Source organism: Ceratotherium simum, chromosome 26, assembly GCF_057802395.1.
Source record: "Ceratotherium simum simum isolate JZ-2026a chromosome 26, ASM5780239v1, whole genome shotgun sequence".
NCBI classification, from domain to species: domain Eukaryota; kingdom Metazoa; phylum Chordata; class Mammalia; order Perissodactyla; family Rhinocerotidae; genus Ceratotherium; species Ceratotherium simum.
Window position 1 is genome coordinate 25,318,876 of NC_141925.1, and position 24,570 is coordinate 25,343,445.

A 24,570-nucleotide genomic window follows, 5' to 3' on the forward strand; every position below is an offset into this window, starting at 1 on the left:
TGCCCTTCCCAGAGCCACAGCTGCCTCTGAGCTTCTGGCCTCCTGGGACATCCAGCAAGAGGGAAGGACTGACATCATGCAATGGGAGTGAGGTCACTCTGCCTGCTCCATCCTGTGGCCTGAAACCCCTCAGCACCCACCCAGCAGGTTCTGGCTTCCCGCCCCCTTCCCCCAGTTCTTGCTGGAACCAGATGCCAGTGGAGTGAAGAGTGGCCACCAGGGGGTGCCCTGTAGCAAGAGTGTAGGGGACGGAGGGGTGGAGGCTGGGCTGGTCTCTTGTTCCTGGAATGGGCCAGGAGGGAGGAGGAACAAGCGGAAGGGGATGGTGTGTTGCTGGCCGGCTGGCCCAGGCGGACGAGAAGACAGCCCCTTCGGAGGCCCATCTGGGCGCCCTGCGACTGTGGCTGCAGGTAGGCAGAGGTGATGCCAGGGCCCAGGGGTCCCTTCTAGTCCCAGCCCTGCCCACCTTCCTCAATCCTTTCTCCCCAGTTCCTGCCTCTCCCCCTCCCTTTTTGTCCCAGAACCTCCCCATCCACCTCAAACCCTGAGCCCTTCCTGCACACTAAGCCCTCACCCTTCTTATCTCAGTAACTGCAGCTGGCAGGGTCAGAGGGCAGGGAGCCTGACTGCTGCACCCACAGCTGCCCCTCCAGGAATAGCCCTGGCCCCTGGGTCACTGCTCCAGTCCGTAGGCCAGAGGCCCCTTCCAGGAGTAACAAGTGGGCCTCCGGTCCTGGGGCAGGTGGCGGCAAGCAACCCAGGTGAGCCAGGGTCTCTCCTCAGCTGGGCATGGCAGACTCTGCACAGGCCCAGAAGCTGGTGTACCTGGTCACAGGTGGCTGTGGCTTCCTGGGGGAGCACGTGGTGCGAATGCTGCTGCAGCAGGAACCCCGGCTCCGTGAGCTGCGGATCTTTGACCTACACCTGGGTCCCTGGCTGGAGGAGCTGAAGACAGGTGATGGTGGTGGGGAGGAAATGGGGGGAGGGTGTGGACTCCCTTCACTGTGGTGGAAAAGATGATGCCTGTTTACTATCTCCAGGGCACATAAATGGGATGAGTGAGTCACACTGGGAACATGTGGCTCCCAAGGGTATAGGCTGAACGCAGCAGCTGGCCGATGGCCCCAGCTCTGACATTGCATCTGGCTGCCCTAACCCCTTACCAGGGCCCGTGCAGGTGACTGCCATCCAGGGGGATGTGACCCAGGCCCACGAAGTGGCAGCGGCTGTGGCTGGAGCCCATGTGGTCATCCACACAGCCGGGCTGGTGGACGTGTTTGGGAGGGCCAGTCCTGAGACCATCCATGAGGTCAACGTGCAGGGTGAGATGCTCCCCACCAGTTCTAATAACACACTTAACACTCCCTGGCACGTGGCCTGATCTTGGCTGTTTGTTCCCCACCCCCTCTTTGACCTTGATCTCTGTGATTCTCTGGTGACAATCTGTCCTGTGGACACCCTGCCCCTGTAACGGCAGGCTGTGACCTGCTGTAGTTTTCCCTGGACCTGGGGAAGGAAGCACATACCCTCAACCAGATTTGGGATGGGGAGGGGAAAGATGTGGAGAGGGAGGAAGCTTCAGCTTGGACACACCCCCCGCCTTCCCCAGGCACACAGAACGTGATTGAGGCTTGTGTGCAGGCTGGAACACAGTTCCTGGTCTACACGAGCAGCATGGAAGTTGTGGGGCCGAACATCAAAGGCCACCCCTTCTACAGGTGAGCTGAGGTTCCCCCTAATACTGTAAGAGCTCCATCTCCCCTCAGCATTAAGAATCTTCCTTCTCCCTAGGCCGGCCCTGTGGCTTGGTGGTTAAGTGCGTGCGCTGCGATGCTGGCGGCCCGGGTTCGGATCCCGGGTGCGCATCGAGGCACCACTTCTCTGTCCATCCTGAGGCCGAGTCCCACATACAGCAACTAGAAGGGTGTGCAGCTATGGCATACAACTATCTACTGGGGCTTTGGGGGCAAAAAATAAAATCTTAAAAAAAAAAAAAAAAAAGAATCTTCCTTCTCCCACCACCAGGGGCAATGAGGACACCCCATATGAAGCAATACACAGACACCCCTATCCTTGCAGCAAGGCCCTAGCTGAACGGCTGGTCCTGGAAGCCAATGGAAGGAAGGTGAGACTGGAGAAGAGGAGACCTAGAGATGGGGGTGGGGAGGGCTGCCAGTCAAAGGCAGAACCAGGGCCAGCTGGGCTTCTTTGCATCCTGCCCTGGGTACCTCCTTTCCATCTCCAGCTTGAGGAGGCCAGGGCAGAGGGTGGGTCACTGGGTCCTAGGTCTTAGCAGTGCCTGCTTTTTGCTCCCAGGTCCGCGGGGGGCTGCCCCTGGTAACGTGTGCCCTGCGTCCCACCGGCATCTATGGTGAAGGCCACCAGATCATGAGGGACTTCTACCACCAGGGCTTGCGCCTGGGGGGTCGGCTCTTCCGGGCCGTCCCAGCCTCTGTGGAGCACGGCCGGGTCTACGTGGGTGAGGCCCGGGCTAGGCGAGGGGAGGCGAAGAATTTGCTGGGGGGTGGGTGGATGTACACTGCCTAGAAAAGGATGGTCTATACACGGGCCGGGGTAGACTGATATGTGGGCATTGTCTGCACAAGCCACAGAGAAAACAGTATCCATGCAAGTTGGGAAGGCTGACATAAAAACGTCATAAGCTGAGGAGAGGAGAGGGGCAGCATCTACACTGGACCAAAAGAAGAAGGAATAGGGTCCATACAGGCTGGCCCAGGAGAGCAAGTGGCTACAGGGGCCAGGGAGAAAGCAGCCTTTACTAGGGCTGTAGTTATGGTGGCAGCATCTACATGGGCCGAAAGAGGGAATGGCTTGTACGTGGGCTGGCCCAGGAGAGAGCAGCATCTACATGGTCGCAAGGGCACTCGGTCATGTCCACCCCTTTCTCCACTGGCAGGCAACGTAGCCTGGATGCATGTGCTGGTGGCCCGGGAGCTGGAGCAGCGAGCGGCACTAATGGGTGGCCAGGTGTACTTCTGCTATGACAAGTCACCCTATAAGAGCTACGAGGACTTCAACATGGAGTTCCTGGGCCCCTGTGGACTGCGGCTGGTGGGCACCCGCCCACTGTTGCCCTACTGGCTGCTGGTGTTTCTGGCTGCCCTCAATGCCCTGCTGCAGTGGCTGCTGCGGCCACTGCTGCTCTATGCACCCCTGCTCAACCCCTACACGCTGGCCGTGGCCAACACCACCTTCACTGTCAGCACCAACAAGGCTCAGCGCCATTTTGGCTATGAGCCCCTGTTTTCATGGGAGGACAGCCGGACCCGCACCATTCGCTGGGTGCAGGCCATGGAGGGTTCAGTCCAGTGACGGTGGAGCTGGGGCCTGGAGGCCCAGCGTGGCACATCCTTCCGGGTCCAGAGCCCTCAAACCCTGGGTGGGGGGGAAGGCAACATTTGAGAGCTGGAGGCAGGGGTCTGGTGCCAGACTGGCTCTCTTGGAGCTCTCCACAGTTTAAATCCATGAGGCTTGAGTCTGTGTCCTGATGCCTCTCAGTTCTAAGGCAGGAACGGCTTCACTCTCTACCCAGGCCTGAAGGCTGGCTGGCAAGGGTCTGACTTGGTGTTCTCAACTGCCCGCCCCATTGCCGGCTTTCCCAGCAGGAAGTGGGGAGAAGTTCCACAGGCCTCATGCTGGCCTTCTGACATCCAGGCGTGATCCTCAGGCCTGGATTCAGAGTGAAGATGCTTTCTGGCTCCTCCCATCACTCTGTCCCTCCTTGGGGCATCATATTCCCATTATTTTAAAACATTTATCACCTTTAGACATTTATCTTTTAATTCTCCCCAATGAAAGCTGAGGAAATCCGTGTATTTTCACTTCTTCCCACTCCTCTACCCAAATCAGTTCCTGCAATATTGTTAGATCTCTGCCTGAGGATGCCCCAGCAATGCTGTACCTGGCCAAGCCCTGGATTAAAACTCCTTATCCAAGCCTGTGTCCATCCGCCTCTCCAGCTCCCCAGCCCGCCTCCCACCATGTGTCTCCCCCTCCCCACGGCGACCGTCCCATGTGTGGACAGAAGGAAGTGAGCACACAGAACGCCCGCTGTTGGATTGGTTGCTATTTCTCCCGTCCCACGGGGCCCGACCCGGCCCAGGGTGGGGGTGGGGGCTCTGGGGACAGGACATGCAGGGCGGGGGCGGGGGCAGAATTTTCCTGTGTTTTATCCATTTGCAACTTGGTCACCAATAGAGAGAAATGGGACTCTGAGGGCTAACAGGAGAGGGTGGCCTGGCTCTGGGTCCCCAGCCAGGCCCCAGGAGTCCTGTCCCCTCTGGGGAGGAGAGGGAAAGAGCTCTAGAAACCAACAGAGAAACAGAAGGGGCAGGGACTCATGTCAGCAAACACGGCTACATCACGTGACACGCCAGCGACACGGGAACACACGCCAACGCACACGGCTGCACAGCGGGCAGGGGGCGGATGGGGGAGAAGGGAGCCGGGGGCCACCCATCTTGTCCTCTGCGGGGCAGGCTGGGGGTGCAGGGTGAATGCATAGAACACATCATGTACACACGCTCAAGGCGTGGCAAGAGCGTGCATCGACCCACAGGCACATGGGATGGACACGCAGTGTGCTTCGTGAGAGGCAGGGCTAGGAAGAAAGGGGGAGGGGAAGTGGCGAGCCCTAGCCAGGCCCGGGACCACCCATGGGGCACTCATGGGCCTGATGATTGTGGGTGCATGGAGAGTAGGCAGCACACACTTGCTTGTCTGAGACCATGCAGAAGACACGCCCCCGGACAACACTCCAGGACACACAGACACAGCAGCCAACAAGCAAACACATCGTATAATGCATGGGACTTGCAGAACCTGGGGCATAGCAGACCCTTGGGGCCCTCTGGTCCAAATGAGGCCCAGAGATGGGCAGCTACTCAGAGGCAGTAGCATCACTCCAGCCAGAGCTCCACCCTTCTCCTTGTGGCCCCAAGGCTGTGGGAATTCTGGAAACACCTGGGCTGAAAGGGTGTCCTGGCTGGGCAGCAGGAAGGAAAAAGGAAGGAATTGCTGGGCCCTGCTCTGACGTCCCCAAAGAAGCCTGAGATGGGAGCAGGAGGGTTGCAGTCAGGACACGGGGGCAAACTTCCTGTCCTGCAGAAGGGCATTCTGGGAATGGACAGGCAGGCTCCCTCCTCAGGACAGCACACCTTGGGGGTTACATATATTAGCCACACACAGGCAGGGCCCACACAGCCAGCGAGGGAAGAGGCAGGCTATCTGAGCTGGGGTGGGAGTGGGGAGGAGTATTGTGTTCTGGAAGGTCACACCTGCATTGTCTCTCTCTCTCACACACACACACACACACACACACACACACACACACACACACACACACACTGGAAGGTCATGTCTGACACACACATGGTTCACAGGAAGTGGGACCCTGGAAATGATCTGCACACCCCCTGGAGTCCTTCACCCTGTGCACATGTGTGCCCAACCCCAAGGCAGGGCACATTCTTGCACCTGTGTGTTCCATCCTGTATGTGTGGGTCCATGTTCCTGAGCCATGGAGTGGGGGGCTTCTAACACTGTCCTCCGCCCATGTACTTCTCACCTGCCACCAAATGCACAAACCCACCCATGCATTTGTTGTCTACACAATGAGGGAGGACCTAGCCCTTTCCTCACCATCAGAAACCAGGCCTGCATCCCACCCTCAATCTCATCCTGGTGGGAGAATGGCTGTCGCCAACACTTCAGCAGAAGAGGTGTCAGGGGACGGGTCCCAGGACTTAGCCCATCCTGAGTGGCCGCTGCCACACTGGCCACTCCAGTACATCTGAAATAAACAGTTCCCCAAACTCAAGGTCCCTGAGGCAGTGGGGACAAACATTGGCCTCTCCCAGCTCCAAGCTCAGTGTGTGGAAGGCAGGCATGCTCTCATTGTCAGTCTGTCTGGGGCAGCCCTTGACATGTGCCCCATGAGTAAGGTATCCCACAAATAGCCCTTCCAGGAGGCATTCGTGTGCAAACGGGTGCAGACCTGTAGGGGCACCATGCCCATGTTACCATGCACGTGTGCTCCAGTGTGTATGTGTGTGCCTGGGTATGGCCACCTGCACGAGGCCTCCTCAGCCTTGGCATGTGTGAGGACACTGAGGTGTACCAAGCTCTCAGGGGTGCAGAGACACAGAGAAAGATAAGCATCTGGGCATGTGTGCACAGGGGCTCTGAGACCTTGCAGGCAGGAAGCTGCACAATGTTGATGTAGCAGTGTGTAGCCACACCAGATATTGGTCAGAAGCTCTGGGGAGACAGGGAGGGGGCAAATATATCTGGATAAACAAACCTGGATGGGGCACACGTCCCTAAAGATAAATGTGTGTGTGTGTATAATACATAGGAGCAGAAACACTATGTAGAAAGCCTCTATACACGCAAATGCACACACACACATATACACACTTACACAGTCATATTCTAGACAGCACAGAAACACAGATTTCTGTGCCCACCCAAAACACGTGTCCAGTGCACAATATGGAGAGCTCTGTCTGAAGAGAAGACCTACCAACACTTCAGGCACATCCCTGAGACACACACACACACGTGTCCCTCACATCACCTGCCGGGGGAAATGCACACGTATATACAGGCCAAGCTAGGTTATTTACATGCATGCGCTTCCACTCACCTTGGCTGAACTCCATGGGCTGACCACACACACACACGCTCCCCAGGACATGTGCCAGCCCCCGGGGTGACTAAGCCAGGAGGGTGTGCTCTATATCACGCTGGGGTGTCTGCCATGGCCTACCTGCATTTGGGCCTACCTGGATCCTCTGGGAAAGTGAGTGTGAGCATCTGTACACACACAACCCACCCTCTTTGTAGCAGACACAGGGAAGGGGGTGACAGTGAGGGAAGTGACGTTGCATTAGATTTAAACACTCGAACACAAAATTCCGTGCACACAAATTGTGTCCACAGATCTGTGCCACACACACACACACCTATTCACAGAAGACAGAGTGGGGCCTGGTGGGCTGCTGTGTTGTACTCAGCCACAGTCTACACAACCACCCAAGTGAAGGGAGGAAGCTCAGACAGCACACAGGCTCCAGGTGGGGGGCATGAAGTGTGATTTGGTGCTTCTACACACATCTGCACACATACACACACACACTGGGGTGCCCACACGTCTCAAGCATGTGCCGGCAGCATGCATGTTGGTGTGCATGTGTAGTCACGCCTGCTGCTATCTACGTGCGGGGGCCGGGGGTGGTCCGTGGCAGGCTGAGGTCCAGGGACTCCAGGGTCTAATGGGGGTGAAGGGGGACTGTCTGGGTCTGTCTTGGGGGTGAGCCTGGAGTAGGGGATGGAGTGAAAGGACTGGTGGGGGTATTGCTCCCGATGTGGTGGGGGATGGGTCTGGGAGAGATGGGGTGGGGGGCCTACAAGCCCAGCGTTCCCCCAATGGATGACGCCAAGACCACCCCCAGCACCACACAGCAAATGATGATCATGATTTTCTTCTGCAGGCAGGAAGGGCAATAGGGAAGAAGGAGGCGAGAGACAGAGAAACAGATAAAGAGAGACAGACAGACAGATGGGAAAAAAGGAGGGAAAGGAGGGTGTGAGGAAAAAGAAGAGGGGAGAGAAAACAGAAAAAGGAAGAGGTCAGAGCCAGAGATAAGGCCTCGCACAGATTTCCTCAGTCACCTCAGCCCCGGCCTGAGCCCAGCCCCCGGCTGGCTGGCCCACCCACCCCCCAGGCCCCCACCCCGGCTCACCCTCCGGGCCTTGCTCTGATATTTCACAGCTTTCTTGGTGTCAGACACAGCTCGCTCCACATAGTCCACGGAATGTTCCACGTTGTACTCAATGCGGTCAATCATCTCACCCTGCAGAGCAGAGGTGCATAGGGAGGGGTAGGGGCTGGGCTGGAAGAGGGAACCCCGGGGACCTGGGGGAGGCTCCAGAGCGGTGTGGCAGAGGCTGTACCTGGCTTTCCACGAGCATGGCCATGTCCACAAACATGTCATGCAGCTCACGGATGCTGGTTTCCAGTTTGATGATCTCGTTGTGCCTCGTCTCGATCTCATTCAGTGCCTGCTTCGTCATCTGCGAGTCCATTTTGATCTAGGGCGATGGGGGTGAGGTGGAGGGGAGAGCTGCAGACCACCCTTCACCCCCATAAGAGCTCGGTCTCTGTGGCCAGAGCATCTGGGTTCATTTCTGGCTTTTATTTACTAGCTGTGACTGTGGGCAAATTATTTAACCTCTCTGGGCCTCAGTTTTTCCACCTAGAAAAGATGGAAAATAACAGTGCCTATCTCACATGGTTGTTGGGCAGATTAAGTGAGTCAATATGTGTATATTGATTAGAATAGTACCTGGCACACAGCAAGCACTAAAAACAAGTTTTTGGGGGGGTTTTTTTGAAATTTTTTTTGTGTGTGAGGAAGATTAGCCCTGAGCTAATCATCTTCTTTTTGCTGAGGAAGACTGGCCCTGGGCTAACATCTGTGCCCATCTTCCTCTACTTTATATGTCAAGCTGCCACAGCATGGCTTAACAAGTGGTTCTCAACCTGCAAACCCCAGGCCACTGAAGTGGAGCACGCGAACTTTAACCGCTATGCCACCGGGCCGGCCCCAAAACAAGTTTTTTTAATTATAAGAAATAAAAATTGTCCTGCGCCCACCACCTCACTCCAGGGCTTTCTCTATCACACACACCAGGGAAGCCCAGGGAGAAAGATAGGGGTGCAGGGGCCCCACTGGTATTGGGGGCCCCTGTCTGGTCAAAGGCAGACAGGGTAATGGAAGAGGACACAGCAGAGAGCAGAAGAGGAGGCCCAGATGAGAAGGCAGTGTGCCCACAAGGCCCCTGGAGCCCCCACCACATGAGGGGGAGGGGAGAAATAATAAAGAAACACACTGCAGCCTCAAGAGTCAGTGGGAGAGAGACTCCAACCCACAATCAGATCCACTTCCTCCCCACAAACACCTTCCCAAACCAGTGACTGTTCAGACCGCAGCAAGCCACTCCTCTGCTCTAAAACCCTCCAGGGCTCCCCACTACCCACAGGCTACACACCTTTACCTTAGCAGTCAAGGCCCAGTCTCCCTTTCTGCCCTCATCTCCTACATATCCTATAAGAGCCAAAATCATCCAATGGCTGTTTGGCAAGTGGTGCACTCTACCTGCCTTTGTTCAACTGTTCCCTTTGTCTAGTTTGCCCTTCGCCCATCTCCCCATGTCCCCTTGTCTCTTAAGGCACAGCTCAATGCCACTTTCCCCAGGAAGCCTTCCCGGACTCCAGTGGTTAACCACTACCTTGGGCCTGTCTGCATCTTGCACAGCCCTCAGGCAAGGTCCCAACCACCCTGTGGACTGCAGTGATGGTGGGTTAACTGGCAGGGATCAGCTCTGTCCCCTGAAAACCACTCACCAGGCTCCCTCCATTCTCAGACACACAGACAGCCTATGCAGAGCTGTTTCTGGGTGCTCCAGGCTAACTGGCCCTCAGTCAATTTATTCAAAATTAATTAAGAAAGATCAATTATCTAAATAACAATTTGCTGAAAACTGATACATAGTCACTGAACATCCTTTAATCCTGGTCTAGAAACCTTGACCAGAGCCATTCTGCCACCAGAAGCAGAGAGACAGACCTGGCCAGGCCGGGGCAAAAGTCAACAAGAGAAAGAACTACAGTTGGGGGAAGCCCATCCACTCACACATGAAATGACAAAGGCAGGCAGTGTGCAAAACTTCAGCAAAAGTAAAACTGGTTTTTAAAAAAATATTCAAAATGAAGGCAAATTAGTCATTTGGTGAAATGACCTGCTTCAGTAGGGAGTAGTGTATCTTAGTAGTAAAGAGTCCTGACTCCCGAACACAGACTGTGGATTCAAATCCTGGCTCTGAGGCTTCGGGCAAGTCAGGGCAAGTTATTTAAACCTCTCTGGGTCAGATTTCTTCATCTGTGAAATGCAGCTCCCTCAGAGGGTTGTGGTGAGGATTAAATGAGTTAGTAGGTAAATATAAATATGTAAGTGCTTAGAACAGTGCCTGGCAAACTACCATTTGCCATTTTTATGGGGGTGCCTTCCTGCTCTGCCCCCATGGAATTCCCCAGTTCCAGGTGCAGGCTTCCCACTGCTTGTTATTCCAGGGTGGACTTAGGACCCTGAGTTCAACCTAAGTTTGGAGAGGGAGGAGAGGCGAATGCTTTCCACAAACAGACTCCACCCCCACCCACGGCTCACATCATCGGTGAAGATGGCCAACTTCCCGCTCTCCAGCATATCTTCCAGTTCTTCGTTGGTCGTGGTCCTTCCGGCTGTGGGGAGAAAGGACTCCCTGCTCAGGAACAGGGCCGGCCTGGGGGCCTGGGGCAGGGACCTGGGAGCCCACCCTTCCAACCCAGCCTCAGGCCAGGTGCCCTCTCCATGGAGAGGAAGGGCCTGGAAGGGAGCTTGGGCAGGCCTGAGTTGTTTAGGGGGTGAGGGAGGGCACACGCACTGATCTCCAGCTGCCGCTGGATCCTGTCCTTGCATCGGTCCCGGTACTTGGACTGGGTCGCGTTATATTCGGTCATTACTTCCACGAACTTCCGGGAGAGCGTGGAGTGCTGGGGTGGGGGGTACAGACACATAAGGAGAGGGGAGCAGGCAGTGGAGGGATGGAGTGGGGAGGAGGGGATGAGTTGGCCTCCGGCCCCTTCTTCAGCTCGCGCCACGATCCCAACCCCTCACACCCGCACACCCCCTACCCCGCGCCCCCTATCCCACGCTCAAACCAGCTTCGGCCCGCATCAGCGCACCGCGATGTGGCCAGGTTCCGCCCTCCGCTATAACCCCGCCCCCGCCCCGCCCCCGCCCCGCTCCAGGCTCCTCCTTGGCCACGCCCCGCGCCTTGCTCCGCTCTGGCCCGCCCACCCCCAACCCGCCAGGCTCCAGCCGGGGCTCCTCCACTGGCCGGTGCCGGTCCCGGTCCCGGTCCCACCCCGGCCTGGCCGCCGCCTCCTACCTGGGTCTTGCGGATGCGCAGGTCCGCGGAGGAACGGTTCAGCCCCTCCTCCTGTTCAATGCTTTGCTCGATCGCTGCGGGAGAGAGGGGCAGTGACGGGCAGGAGACCCAGGATATGTGGGGCAGGGGTCTGGGACCTATGAAGGGTCGACACCCCGAGGCAGGCCCCAGGCCTGTGAAGAGATGTCACACCCATGGCGAGGGCAGAGTATAGGATCCAGGGTGAGGGGGCAGGAGGCCGGCAAATAAAAGGACAGACATTTGAGGGGATCTGAAAGGCAGGTAGGAGGGGAGATTGAGGGTCAACAGATCACCAGACAGAAGGGGGCTGTTTGTTCTGGTGGAAGGACTGGATCTTGGAAAGTCCCACAGCTGTTAAGTCCTGCCCAACCCCCATGCGGGGGTGTGAGCCCAGTCCACTGGAGGGTCTGGTGTATTGGGGAACTCCACTTCCTACAGCCTCTGGAAAGGGACAGGAACCTACCCTGGGATTTTTCTGGTGGAAGGCAGGCACTCCAGGTGGGTGGGGTTCTAGTAGCCACCCTTTCCTTGGAAAATTCTAGGGTGAGTGGACGGATGTTCCAACAGAGAAAACTGCTCTCCTCCTGCCCTGCAAGGTGATCCCTGTCCCAGGAATTCCTATTTCTAAAAGATGTTCTGGAAAATCAGACAGATTAACTGGGATTCCTGCTTCTGGATCATGCACTCCTGACACTTACCATTCAGATTTTCTAAAAAAGAGCTTGCGGTAAGATCTACAGTGCTTGGAAAATGCAGCAGGGATGAATCACCAGGCCCTCTAAGACCTGGAAGGGCCTTCAGGCCAACCCTGAGAACATCACTTCTCTTTCTGCTGGCAGCAGGGGAGGTATGGGGCTAGATGGCACCCCAGCGCTTCCCTGCCAGCCATGGCAGGCACAGTGACTGAGTGACAGCTCTGGCCCAGCTGCTGTGGGAAAAGCACAGGGACACACACCCTGGGATCTCGGAATCTCTGGCCCAGACCGGGACCCTGTTGTCAGACTTGGGGCTGGGGCCAAGCCCTGGAGGGAGGGGTCCTTTACAGGGTCTCACTGACTTCTTCCAAGAACCTTGGGAGTTCAGTGATATCAGACGATGTTCCAGACTAGAAACCGAGGTTCAAATGGGTGAAGCAACTCACTCCAGGTCACACACAAAGTCCGAGCGTGTGCCATCACACTGCTGGAGGAAGACGGAGAAGAAGAGCAGCTTCTCTCTTTGTCTGGAGGTCTGGAAAGTCAGCTTCTCTAGCCACTGCCACTTTCCCTAGCTTCTTTCTTGGTCTATTCCTGAACCCCTAAAACATGGAGCCCTCCTCATGGTCTTATAGGGACTGTTAAGGTCAGAGCTCAATGGGCCCAAAGAAACTGTTGAGCCCAGGGATTGTTAGACTGTGTTGCACAGAATCCTGCTTCTGAGAAGAAATCTCAGGGGCTGTTGCCAGGAGTGAAGGGGAGGCCAGGCAGGTAGGGCCCTGGGCCTCCCAACTCTAGTTCAGCCTGAACAGATTGATTTTTTTTTTATGTGTTTTATATTTTGGACCTCTTTGTAAGATTTCATTTGGGAAAAAAAAGACTTTGCTACAAAAAAAAATTTTCTTAAGCCAGCTTTGAAATTGCTTCAGTTTTTCTTTTCTTTTCTTTTTTTTTTGCTGAGGAAGATTAGCCCTGAGCTAACATCTGTGCCCACCTTCCTCTATTTTATATGTGGGATGTCGCCACACATGGCTTGATGAGTGGTGCGTAGGTCCACGCCCAGGATTCAAACCTGCAAACCCTGTGCTGCTGAAGCGGAGCATGCAAACTTAACCACTACACCACCGGCACGGCCCCTGCTTCAGTTTTTCTTATGAGGAAGCTGAGGGTAGAGTACTTGTCTGGAATGAGGTGATCATGGAGGCTGGACTCCCTCTGCCTGGATTTGCACTTAATGTGCTCCCAGTTTAGGTCATTTTCCTTTCCAGCACACTGTCCTGTGTGCAAAGGGCTTGCTTTTACAGAGCAGCATTGACAGCTCACACATGGCCTCCGGTTGAGTCCAGGAGGGCACAGAGTCCCTGTCCTCATCTCCCTGGCAAGGTCAGTGCACTCAGGGCGGACATGCTCCTTTTTCCCAAAGCCCAGCAATGTGCCTCGGACAGAGTAGGTGCTGGGCAATGTTTTCTGCTGCCGAATTACCATGACCATACAAATTAGCATCACGGTAACACTGCTATTCCCCTGGCACCAGCAGACAAGGAGGTTCCCAACCCACAGTGCTTGAGGGGAAGGTGGTTATTACCAGCACCCAAGCCCTTAAATAGAGTGAATACATGAGCATTTGGCAAGTCCCTTCTGAAAGTGTGCCAGTCCCTGATGTCAGCCACACAGTCCAATCTGTCCTGAGCTGAGGATACCAATCCAGAAGCATTTGCTGAGCCCACTTACTGGGCGCTCAGCGCCACGCCCGGCACCTGTTCTGTAGAAATGAGGCCTTAATGAAACCAAAGCCACTTGGAAGACTATATTTTTCCGATGGACCTTCATGCTGATGAAACCAGCAGAGCTCAGATGCGATTTGGACAGAAAGCCTCCTCTCCCTCATTTCCCTGTCACGTAGCCTTCTCCAAAGAATCTAAAGCACGGAGGGAAATCTGGGGTTTTGGGCTTTCTCACTGTTTAGGAATCTGGCTCCTGGAAGTTTGCAGACTTTCCTTATAGAAAGGCCTGTTTGGTCCAATGGAGGGCAGAATTCTTAATCGGGGATTGCACTGCTCACCTTTCAACTTGGACCGAACCTTGTTGGCCGTCTTCTTGATGTCTGCAGTGAGGTCCTCCAGCTCCTGTTTGGTTTCTGAGGGGAGGGCCAGGGCCGGTGAGAAGTCTGGATCGGAGCCCAGACCGCTTCTCCCCCCACCCACAGTCCCCTAGCAGCAGCACTCACTCTCATCTGGGTTGGGGGCAGCCAGGATGGCACTGTGCTGTTTTTTCACTTGCTCCACATCCTCCGACAGCTTCTCAATGCAGCCCCGGATCTCTTCCACCTGGGGCAGCAAATCGACTATACTCAGCCAAGTCATCAGGCCAGACGGGGGTGCTCCAAGGGGCTCAGTCAGGGTTCAGGGCAATGGGCCAGACTCAGAGGGATTGGTAAAAGGCCAAGGGGGTGTAGGAGTAGACAGCGGGGGGACAGGGAGAAGGAAGTTACTGGCTTGGGGCCAGGTTTGGGCTCTGGGGGCTCAGTGGTGGTGGTGGGGGTCAATGGAGGGGGGTCTAGGGGCTCAATGGAGGCTTAATTACCTGTTCAAAGAACTCATCCATAAAGTGGTCCCGATCCACATGGACCACCTCCTCCTCATCATCACTGTCTTTCGCCTGAGAGACAAACAAAGGTGGAGTCCATGAGCAGTCCGTACCCTGGTCCTGACACTCCCAGCTCTAGGCTCAGAGCAGGGGTCTTGGGAGGGATCATATGCAGGGGGGACAGCAAGGGCACCAAGCACTCAGAAGGAACACTAGATATCTTGTGGAACAGGGTCCTGGAGGCCAGGCAGCTGATAGGCCAAAGGACACCTTGGAGGGAATTAGCAAGAGGCACCCTTTCAGGGGGCGGAAGGGGCCGTGTGAGGGCAGTCACTCTGGAGGTGGGTGGCGCTCAGGACAGCTGCTATTAACCAACCATATGGAGGTATTTCAATATTGTAACAACCAGCTAAATGTCAGCCTTGCAGTAATTGGCTCTGAGCTTCGAGAAGGGGTCTGGAATGAAGTCCCAGGAGGCTGACCCTCTCCACCAGCCCCACCAGCCTTTCCTGCCCAGGCCTCACTTTGCTCCCCTTCTCTTCCCCTCCAGCCTCCACCCAACAAGCCATGTTTCCTCTGCAAGGTCACTTCAGTGCCAGTGGCGGGCCGCGGGCGCCAAGTTAAGCAAGCACCATCAAGCCCAGTGAGGGCTAGAGGAGAGAGACAGGCAGCACCCCGACCTCCCTGCTCCCTGCTCCCTGCGTCTTTCTCCTACCGCCCACCCTCACCCCCTCAGCGGCTCTGCCCCTCACTGACTCTGCTCGGTGTATTCACTTGCTTTCACCCAGCCTCTTCCAAATTCACACCCACCTTCTCTCACTTGCTTGGATTTCCCAGTTGCAACCTGCAGCTGCTCAGCCTTCCACCCCCAGGGCTCAGAGACACAAAGGGATTCACCCACCCACACTGCCACCACCAGCAACAGACAGACAGACCAGCGACACAGACAGAAGGGCTGACACACAAGGCACACAGAAATAGGCCCACTGACACCCACACGGAGATACACTGACACGCTGACGTTCACCCGCACACAGACCCACAGCAAAGCTGCATGCTGACACGTGGACGCCCGGACGTTCACCCGCACCCCCAGGGACACTCGGGAGGGCCCTCCCGGCCTGTTCTCCAGCTTCTCTGAGTCTCAGGTCTGCACACTCATTCAGAGCTGGGAAAGAGGAAGGGGTATAGGGAGGGCTCCCCAGTGCTACACACTCCTGACCCAAGACTCTTCTCTGCTCGGGACAGAAGTCTGAGGGCAAAAGCTGAGCCCACCAAGCTTAATTTTATCCGGAGCCCTAATCAGCCCAATGAAAATTTTTTTATTTTTATTTTTTGTGAGGAAGATCAGCCCTGAGCTAACATCCATGCCAATCCTCTTCTTTTTGCTGTGGAAGACGGGCTCTGAGCTAACATCTATTGCCAATCCTCCTCCGTTTTTTCCCCAAAGCCCCAGCCGATAGTTGTATGTCATAGCTGCACATCCTTCTAGCTGCTGTATGTGGGACGCGGCCTCAGCATGGCCGGAGAAGCAGTGCGTCGGTGCGCGCCCGGATCCAAACCCCGGCCGCCAGCAGCGAAGCGCGCGCACTTAACCGCTAAGCCACGGGGCCGGCCCCCAATGAAAATTTAAACAGAGTTCACCCTGATTTCCAGAAAGAGCTTAGCCAGAACTCACACAGAATCTAACAACCAGAGCCTGAATGAATTCAAAACAGGATCCAAACAGCGTCCACCTGGGGTGTAGCCAGTGGGGCTCTAAAGAGAGGAGCTCAGATGGAACCTCGACAGGGTCCGAGAAGATCGCCGCCAGAACCTGACAGAAACCAGACAGACTCAGACCGAACTAAACTCGACACAGACACATCTCAGACAGCTCAGATCGAACCTAGACAGAGCCAGATGGGACCCAGATGCAATCTAGACAGGCAGGGAACTCGGAGTCAGCAGAGCCCTGGCAGCTCCAGGAGGCGCCCGCAAGCCCAGAGGAGCCCTCCAGCTGGACACTCTCGAAGCCACCCCAGCTTCATTCCCAAATGGAACTCCAGGGATCCTCCCCAGAGACGCTGGGCCCCACACCACATCAGAAAATGTGTTCAGCACTCACATTTAATTTCCAGAGAATCCCCAAGATCCTCCCAGAAAGGGAGGCTCCTCTGTCTCTGCCCACAGCTGCCCCTAGAAGGAGGGGTGGCACCAGGTGGGGACTGGGGACCCTGATAGATTTCTGGCTTCTCAAGCCTCCACCTGACCCCGGACCACTCCGATAGACCTTGGCCCTGAGAGGCTCTGGGATGCTTGGCTCACCTCTGAGGATCCACCGGCCTCCCAGGACGCTCTGTCATCAAAAAGCCAGCTGCCCCACCAGGCTTCCTTCCCCTCAAGCCAAAAGCTACTCCTTTGCCCGTTCTCTGCCTTCAAGCACTCAACCCTCAGCCCAGTGCTCACAGGTCATGAGAGCTCTCGCTGGCACAGGTGCCCAGGAACTTGCCTGTCTCTGTCTCTTTCCCTTCGCCTTGCTGACTTGAGACTTCCTAAAGTCTAATTTCTCTCTCTCCTGTTGTTCCCAGAGCCAGTTCCCTTAGAGTCTGCCCTGGGGCATCCCTGGCTTCCTGTTTACTTGTCCTTGAAAGAGGAAGAGAGGTAGAGGGCCCAAGTTTGACTTATTTTGTATAATAATTACAGAGAGCTGAGAGCTAATAATCCTCTATGGTTTACAAACACTTTTACATCTCTAATCCCTTCTGATCCTCACCACCAAAGCCCTGTGAGAAAGGCTGAGCAAATATCACTGTCCCCCATTTCACAGATGACAGGACAGGAGGTCAGAGGGGGAAAAGGAAAGTGACTTGCCCAAGGACATCCACGCTGACAGGGGCCAGGAAATCACAGGCATCTAAGACATGCTTCCCCCACAACCCCTTGGAAGGGGTTGAGACCAAGCCACCTCCTTCTGGCAACTCTGCCACCAGCTATTTTCCCTCTCAGGTCAGCTCCTGCTCAGGCCCAATCTAGGGGAAGCTCTGCACCCCGAAAACCTAACCAAATATTAGCATTCAATAGCACCTTTTGCATAGGTCTTACATTCTTGTTATCTCATTTAATCTTCATTAAAACTCTGTAAGGACCATTGACCAACATAATCATAATTATGGCAAACATTTACACAGCATTTTACAACGTGTTGGGCACTGTTCTATGCACTCTGCATATATTTACCCATTTAATTCTTACAATAGCCCCCCAAGTAGATATTATTATAGCTCCCTTTTGTAGATGGGGAAACTGAGGCATAGAGAGACTAAAGAACTTGCCCAGGTCAGCAGCTAGAAGGCCACTTGATTTCTCCCCTCTGAGCGTCAGCCTCTGCATTTGCTGAATGGTAATAACGTCTACCCCACTCTCTTTTTTTTTTTTTTTTTGTGGTGAGAAAGATTTGCCCTGAGCTAACATCTGTTGCCAATCTTCCTCTTTTTGCTGAGGAAGATTGGCCCTGAGCTAACATCCGTGCCCATCTTCCTCTATTTTGTATGTGGGATGCCGCCACAGCATGGCTTGATGAGCGGTGCGTAGGTCCGCACCCGGGACCCGAACCTGCGACCCCCAGGCCACCGAAGTGGAGCGTGCAAACTTAACCACTATGCCACTGGGCTGGCCCCAATGTCTACCCCAAATAGTAGGCAGGAGGAGGCAATAAGACCAGGCAGGAAAAACGCCTAATCCTGCCAGAGAAGAAGTGCTTGGTGAGGGCTGGCTATTATCCCCTGCCCCTCTCATGTTACAGATGAGGAAACAGGCTCAGAGACGTTGCCTGACCTGTCTAAGGCTTCACAGCAAATAAGGCCGAGGTGGCACCTGAACTGTCCAGTGCTAAATCCCAGGCTCTTTCCCCTCCATCCCTCTATTCCTACCTGGCCCCAAAGAGTCGCTCTGCTGTGTCCTCAGTACAGCCGAACTCCTATGGCCGCGAGAGAAAAACCAGTAAGAGGTGCCTGGCTGCAGGAAGAGCCCAGACAGGAAGCCAGGCATTCTAGCCTCCACTTGACTTGCTGTGTGACCCTCAGCAAATCTCAGCCCCTCTCTGGGCCCCAGCTCCTCTGTGAAACGGGCGGGCTGATGCATGCGTGGGCATGATGCAGGCCCTCCCTGCTCTGAGGTATGTGTGTTTAATAATGAGCACAGCCTGCATTTCTGGAAGAAGTTGGCCAGCCTACAAGAAAGCAGGGTGTGGGCAAATGAGATTACCTAGGAAAAGATAACCAAACGTGCCCCCATCCACTATATGGACAATTCAAGCCTCAGTTTCCTCATGTGCAAAATGAAGAAGGTAAGAATTATATACATCTAACACATGTGCTGATTAACATGAGCTGGGCCCTGTTACAAGTGCTTAGTATTTCTCGTTTAATCCTTACGACCACTCCGTGAAGTAGATACTGTTCTTATTCCATTTGACAGGTGAGGAAACTGAGGTACAGAGAGATCAAATAATTTGCCCAAGATTATACAGCTGGATTTGAACCAGGCTCTCTGCCCTGTACTGCTCACCAACTCCTCAGGTGCCTGAGAGGATTAAACGAAAGAGTGCAGAGAGCCTGAGCGCCTTCTGGAAACCACCGTGGGGATCGGGGGCACCAGCTCCAAGCCTCTAGCTTCAGTCCTTCCCCATCAGAGACCCAAGGGCCCTCCTGTGTGTGTCTGTCGGGGGAGACGACAGACAGATGTGTAGATGGAAGGAGGAGAGGGACGATGTGATCCAGCAAGTCAGTAACCAGAGACAGACAGTGAGATGGTGACTATAAGACAGGAGGAAAGAGTCTGGCATTGGGTGATAGAAAAGTCATAGTGTGTGTAGACACACGTGTGCCCAAGCACACAACACACACATGCTCGCATGTGCTCCCCGGAGTGCAGGCATCGTTTGATCTAGAGGCAGCAGCCTCTCTCCAGCGCTCCCCCACTCCTGTCCATCTGTCTCCCTGACCTGGGCCTCTCTCCCTCCCCGCACATAGCCTAGCTCTCCCGCCCTGTTTCTCTCCTCCGCCTTCCCTGCCTTCCCCACCTACTCCCTTCCTCATTTCCCCTCTGCCCCACTGAGTCACTCATTCATCTCACAAATACGTATGATCTGTGCCAAGTGCTCCTCTGGGTGCTGCTGAGAATACAGCGGTGAACAAGACAGGAGGAAGGCCCTGCCTCCAAGGGGCTGACATTCCAGTGGAGGGAGACACCATGAAAAATGAACAAGATAATTTCAGATTGTCCTCAGGAGCAGGAGGGAGAGAAATCAGATGTGATAGAGAGAAATCGCATCAGGGGCGGCTTTATACAGTTCTGTCAGGGAGGGCCTTTCCGGGGGGTGACATCTGAGCTAAGTCCTGAAGGAGTCAACTGTGCCACACTCTGGAGGACACAGAATTCAGGCAGAGGGAACAGTGTTCCAGGCAGAGGGAATAGCATTCAAAACAGAGCGACCAGCATTCTGGGCAGAGGGAACAGCAAGTGCAAAGGCCCTCAAGCAGGCAGGACCTTGGTATGTCTGAAGGGCAGAAACAAGCCCACTGTAGCCAGGGGATACCAGTCCAGGGCCCAGGGTTCTCTTGGTCCCTGCCCACTCTCTCGCACATTGGGCCACTCTTTCCTTCTGTTATTTAGGTCTGCCTTTCTACAGCACCGACTGTGCCCATCCCACACCCAAGTGTGACACAGACGACACAACCCTTGCCCTCGGGGTGCATGACTTATCCTACAGCAACCTCCATTCCCCCTCGGCCTCAAATTCAAGCCTCCCTCACCGCAGGCCTCCCTTTCCCCATTTCCCAGTCTCCCGATCTCCTGCCTTCCCACTCCACGGCCACCTCCCAGGCTGCAGCCCACATGTGCCCTTGTGCCTTCTCTCTCCCACCAACCTTCCTCTCTACCCCACTTGCTCCCCCACCGCCACTCTTGAGCCCCATCCCTGGCCCCCGTCCGCGGACCCTGGGACACCAATCCAGCTGATTAACTGCCCACTGCAGCCTCCACTCCAGCCCAGTGCCTCCCAGTGCCGAACCAAAGGTGCTTGGGGAACTGGAGACAGAAAACCCTGGTTCAACCCCGGCTCTGCCATTAACAACTGTGTGACCTTGGGCAAGTCAGGGTTACTTCTCTGGCCCTCAGTTTACTCCAAAATAAATTAGGGGTCACATCCTGCCTATCTCAGGGGGCTAATGTGAGGTTCAGGAGAAATAAACAAGTCCACCATGGAATAACAAACCCTCAGAGAGCACTGCTGTGCCCAGGCTCCTCTAGGCACTTTGCACATTAACTAATTTCAATCCTTAGGACAACCCTGCAAAGCACATACTACTATTACTCCCGATTCACACATGAAGAAACTGAGGACCAGAGAGGTTAAGCAACTTATCCAAGGTCACACAGGAAGTAGCAAAGCTAGGATTTGAATCCAGACTCCCAAATCTGTGCCCTCAACTACTACATGACAAACAGATCCGAGAACCCCTCGGAATGCTAAGGTACTGTTGGAAAGACAAGCAGGCCCCCCAGGCTGACATCCCCTCCCACCACTGCTCCCTCACCCCTCTCAGCATCTCAGAGACCCCTTACCTAGGTCTCCTACAGGTTGTCCAGTCTCTCCTGCCTCCCAGCCTCCTCACTCTCAATTCCAGCAGGGAGACCCTTGAACTCCTTGCATCTGGCAGCTTCTTTCCGCCCCACCCGCCCCCTCCCAAATCTCTAGTTTCCCTGAGCTGTGACTAACACAGGAGCCATCAGCATTCTCCCAGCCCCCTTTACCCCTCCACACCACCTCCCACCTCCCCCACCTGGCTGCCCCAACAGCCCCAGCAGACAGGATTGCTCAGCTCCGGGCAGGGCCCCCTGACCCACTCAGATGAGGACCCCCATCCCCTGCCTCCCCCTACACACCCGTCTTAAAGGCCTTTTCCCTCCCTCCCTCTAATTATACCACAATTCCACCGCAGCCTCACCCCAACTCACTTCCCATTTCTCTGGGTTCTGGAGTCATGGACTCGTCTTGGCAGCGGGGGATCTGAATTCAAATCTGGACTCCTCTCTTGCTAGCTGTGTGACCCTGGGCAAGTTATTTAACCACTCTGGGCCTCAGTTTCCTCAACTATAAAATGAAGCAATCTCTCAGTCTACCTACCTTACCAGGAGGCTGGTGAGAGTCTAATGAGATTACGGACGGCAACCTGCTTTGAAAACTGCATCGTGAGAGAAGGGGAGTTGAGAGCATGATGCTGGAGGCAGCCTGCCTGGCTGCCTTTTACCAGCTATGTGACTTTGGTCAAGTTACTTAACCTTTCCAGGCCTTAGTTTCCTTATCTATAAAATGGGATAATACTAGTACCAGCCTCCTAGGATTGCTGTGATGATCAAAATGAGTTAATACGTATAAAACAATTAGAACAGTGTCTGGCACGAGTGTCGGTTATTTTTATTATTGTCATTTTCCTGATACCTGAGCATAAATTCAGTAAAAGTTTAATAAAGAAATAAACCTTCAGAATTCCCTCCCTCAACCACCAGTTCCTCCTTCCTTCCCACTCGCCAACCCATCTCTCCCCAGACACAACAGTCACTTGCCTCCAAGCCCCTTCCTCTTGTCTTCTGTAAGCTGGTTCCCCACCCCCAAATCCAGGGGGCTCTCGGAAGACAGAGTTTTTTACCCCCAGTGCAGAGACACAGGTCTACTGGGCAGACGGGAACCCGGATTCCAGTCTGATCCTCCCATTCCCTTGCTTGGTGACCTTGGGCAAGTTCCTTCCCATTTCCGAACCTCAGTTTCCTCATCTGTCAAATGGAGTAATAAGCCCGGAAGTAACAACCAACAGGCTCCCGGCAAAGACCCAGTGCATCAGGATACACAGGCTAGGGCTAGGACTTTATTAACATAACACCACAGGCCATGAGCACACAGCAGGCTGTCAGCTCTGCCTCCTTGGGCCCCAGGTCATTTCTCCAAATCCCCCAGCATCCTCCTTGTCCCAGAAACCATACTCATCAAGCCCCTACTCCGCAGCCCCTTCAAATGCAGCCTTCACTGCAGACACCAGTGCCGCCCTCCTCCCCCGTCACCCAAACAGAACTAGCTGCCTGGCCAGACTCCTGGAGGCTGGCCGCTTCAGGCCCGCAGACCCGGGGCCCACGTCAGCCTGCCCCTGACTGTTCAGGATGTCCCAGTTCCCCCTAGCAGAGCACAGTCCGTGTCATACAACCCAATTCCGAAGCCCTGTGTGTGGAACCTCGTGCCCCTCTCCTCTGCATCCCCATCTCCTACCTCTGGGGTCACCCCATCTCAGGCCCTGGCCCTCTGGCTGTCTCCTGAGGCCACCCCTTTCCTCCTTGTCTCTAAGAGGTGCCCCCTTCCCATGGGGAGCAACCCACCAGAGTGCACACACATACACACACTTCATTCACTGCCCGGTGTTGGCATCTCAGTCCCAACCTGTGTCCTTCCTCACAGCACCCCCAAATCTGGGTCCCGCTAGACTCAGCCTGGCCCAGTAACCACCCCCATCCTTCTAATTTGGCAAATCTGCCCAGGGAATGGCAGTACCCTCCAATTCTCTCCTGACATTTACTCTCTCCCATCCCCAGGTCAGACCCCAGGGCCCTCCTTAGAACGTGGGGTGTCCAAGGCCCCAGAGACCTCTCCTGCCCTCTTGTGTCTTAATGGCCTCCAACTCCTTCCGGCCACTGTCCCCAAAATGCAGGTTCATTGGAGGCATCAGGTGCCTCCAGATATTGGGGTGCCCCTGCCACCAACCTCAAGTCTCATCATTTGCCCCCACATCCCAGCACCTTCCCCATTCCACCCCCACGCGCTCCCCAAATATTGGGGTCCCGCCCTCCCATTTTCACCACCCCCAAGCTCACACTCCGCAGCTCCTGAGTCCGATCCTTCATCCTGCGACGGCTCCTCCTCCTCCTCCTCGTCCTCCTGCCTCTGCTGCTGCTCCCTGCCTCCTGCCTCGGTGCTGGAGGCCGGGGTCTAGGGGCGCCGGGGGGCACCGGAGCCGCTAGGGGTGGCTCGTGGGCGGGGGCGGAGCCAGGGGCGGCGGGCCGAGGGCCGGGCAGGGGCAGGGGCCTGGGCCGGGCTCGGCTCTGCCGGGGCTGCGGTGGCGATGCGGCTGCGGCACAGGCTTGGATGGAGGGATGCGGGAGCCGAAGCGCGGGGGAGGGGGGCGGAGGGAGGTAAGGAGGAAGGGAGGGAGGGGGGAACCGGGAGGGGGCGGGGAGCAGGGGGCATGCGCAGCGCCCGGGGCTGGGGGCGCCTGGGGGTTGTAGTCCGGGGAGGGGGGCCCACGGGGAGGGGTCTGGAGAGGCCTAGAGCGGGGTGGGGAAGGGCAGAGCCAGAGAAGCAGGGAGAGATGCGGAGAGAGGCAGAGGAGATGCGGCGGGAGGCCCCGAGATGCTGGGGTGGGGTGGGGGTGACCCACAGAAAGGGGGGGTAAGGAAATGAATTAAGAGAATAACCTGGGGAGAGGAGCTGTGAGTCCCTTTACAGCAGGAGATGTAGATAGATTTTATGTTTTGTGTCTGAGGAACTGTGTGAGCCTGTGCACGACCACCTCTGTGTGTGTGTGTCCCTGCAGGAGGCTCTTTGGACACTAGAAATAGCAAGACTGACCCTCTAGGTGGCTTTTGTGGTGCAAGGAACCAGCGAAGCCTAGCTGAGGAGGACAAGGGGCTTGTTTTTTTTGCACAGCCTCCCCAACTCTAAGTGTGAGTCCCTGGGCAGCGGTGGGTCTCAGAGCTCTGCTTTTCCACCTCCAGGGACAGGGTGCTGACTACCTCCCCAGACCTCCTGGCCTATCTTTAGATGGCTCTGATTGTTAAGAACGAAATTCATCCTTATTGGGAGAGAAATTCTGGTACTCCTGAGGGTCCAAATACCCTGCATCCCTCTCCTTAATGCCCGCCTCTCCTCTCCCCATCTCTATATCTTAACATCACGTCAACTCCTCCACCCCTGCAGTAGGGCTTTGGCCCCCGACCGGCCTTGAACCTGCTTTTGCCAAGTACCCAGCAACCTCCTTGATGCCAAATCCATCCACAACTCAGCAAGCCTTATCCTCCATGATCTTTCAGCGACATATGACCCTGATGACCTCTCTCTTCTTGAAACTCTCTTCTCCTTGGCTCCCCACCTGCCACCTGCCTCCTGTCCACCCCCCACCCCCCAATCTCTGGATGTTGTTTCCCAGCCTCCTTCTAGACTCCTCCTTTC

General features: G+C 55.4%; 2 protein-coding genes across 5 annotated transcripts; one reads left to right on the forward strand and one right to left on the reverse strand.

Moving 5' to 3' along the window:
• The first annotated feature begins 247 nt into the window (after positions 1–247).
• HSD3B7 (hydroxy-delta-5-steroid dehydrogenase, 3 beta- and steroid delta-isomerase 7) lies at positions 248–3,956 on the forward strand. Of its 4 annotated transcripts, none has more exons than XM_087417338.1 (7): positions 248–410; positions 784–955; positions 1,167–1,322; positions 1,610–1,712; positions 2,020–2,125; positions 2,317–2,479; positions 2,918–3,956. In XM_087417338.1, exons 1-7 carry the CDS (start codon positions 288–290, stop codon positions 3,331–3,333), a joined length of 1,239 nt encoding a protein of 412 aa, XP_087273464.1. In that variant the 5' UTR covers positions 248–287; the 3' UTR covers positions 3,334–3,956. The 4 variants fall into 4 exon arrangements, with proteins under 4 accessions (XP_087273464.1, XP_004439511.2, XP_087273465.1 ...); XM_004439454.3 differs by having other exon boundaries at positions 250–410; positions 1,610–1,718; positions 2,026–2,125; XM_087417339.1 differs by having other exon boundaries at positions 334–410; positions 589–955; positions 1,610–1,718; positions 2,026–2,125.
• A 111-nt stretch (positions 3,957–4,067) lies between these two features.
• On the reverse strand, positions 4,068–23,475 carry STX1B (syntaxin 1B). The gene is made up of 10 exons (XM_004439455.3): positions 23,217–23,475; positions 14,313–14,387; positions 13,957–14,056; positions 13,792–13,866; positions 11,014–11,087; positions 10,507–10,615; positions 10,251–10,324; positions 7,978–8,115; positions 7,767–7,877; positions 4,068–7,508 (listed from the first exon to the last, which is right to left on the reverse strand). The coding sequence occupies exons 1-10, from the start codon at positions 23,244–23,246 to the stop codon at positions 7,428–7,430; spliced, it is 867 nt and encodes a 288-aa protein (XP_004439512.1). The 5' UTR covers positions 23,247–23,475; the 3' UTR covers positions 4,068–7,427.
• Positions 23,476–24,570: the final 1,095 nt, after the last annotated feature.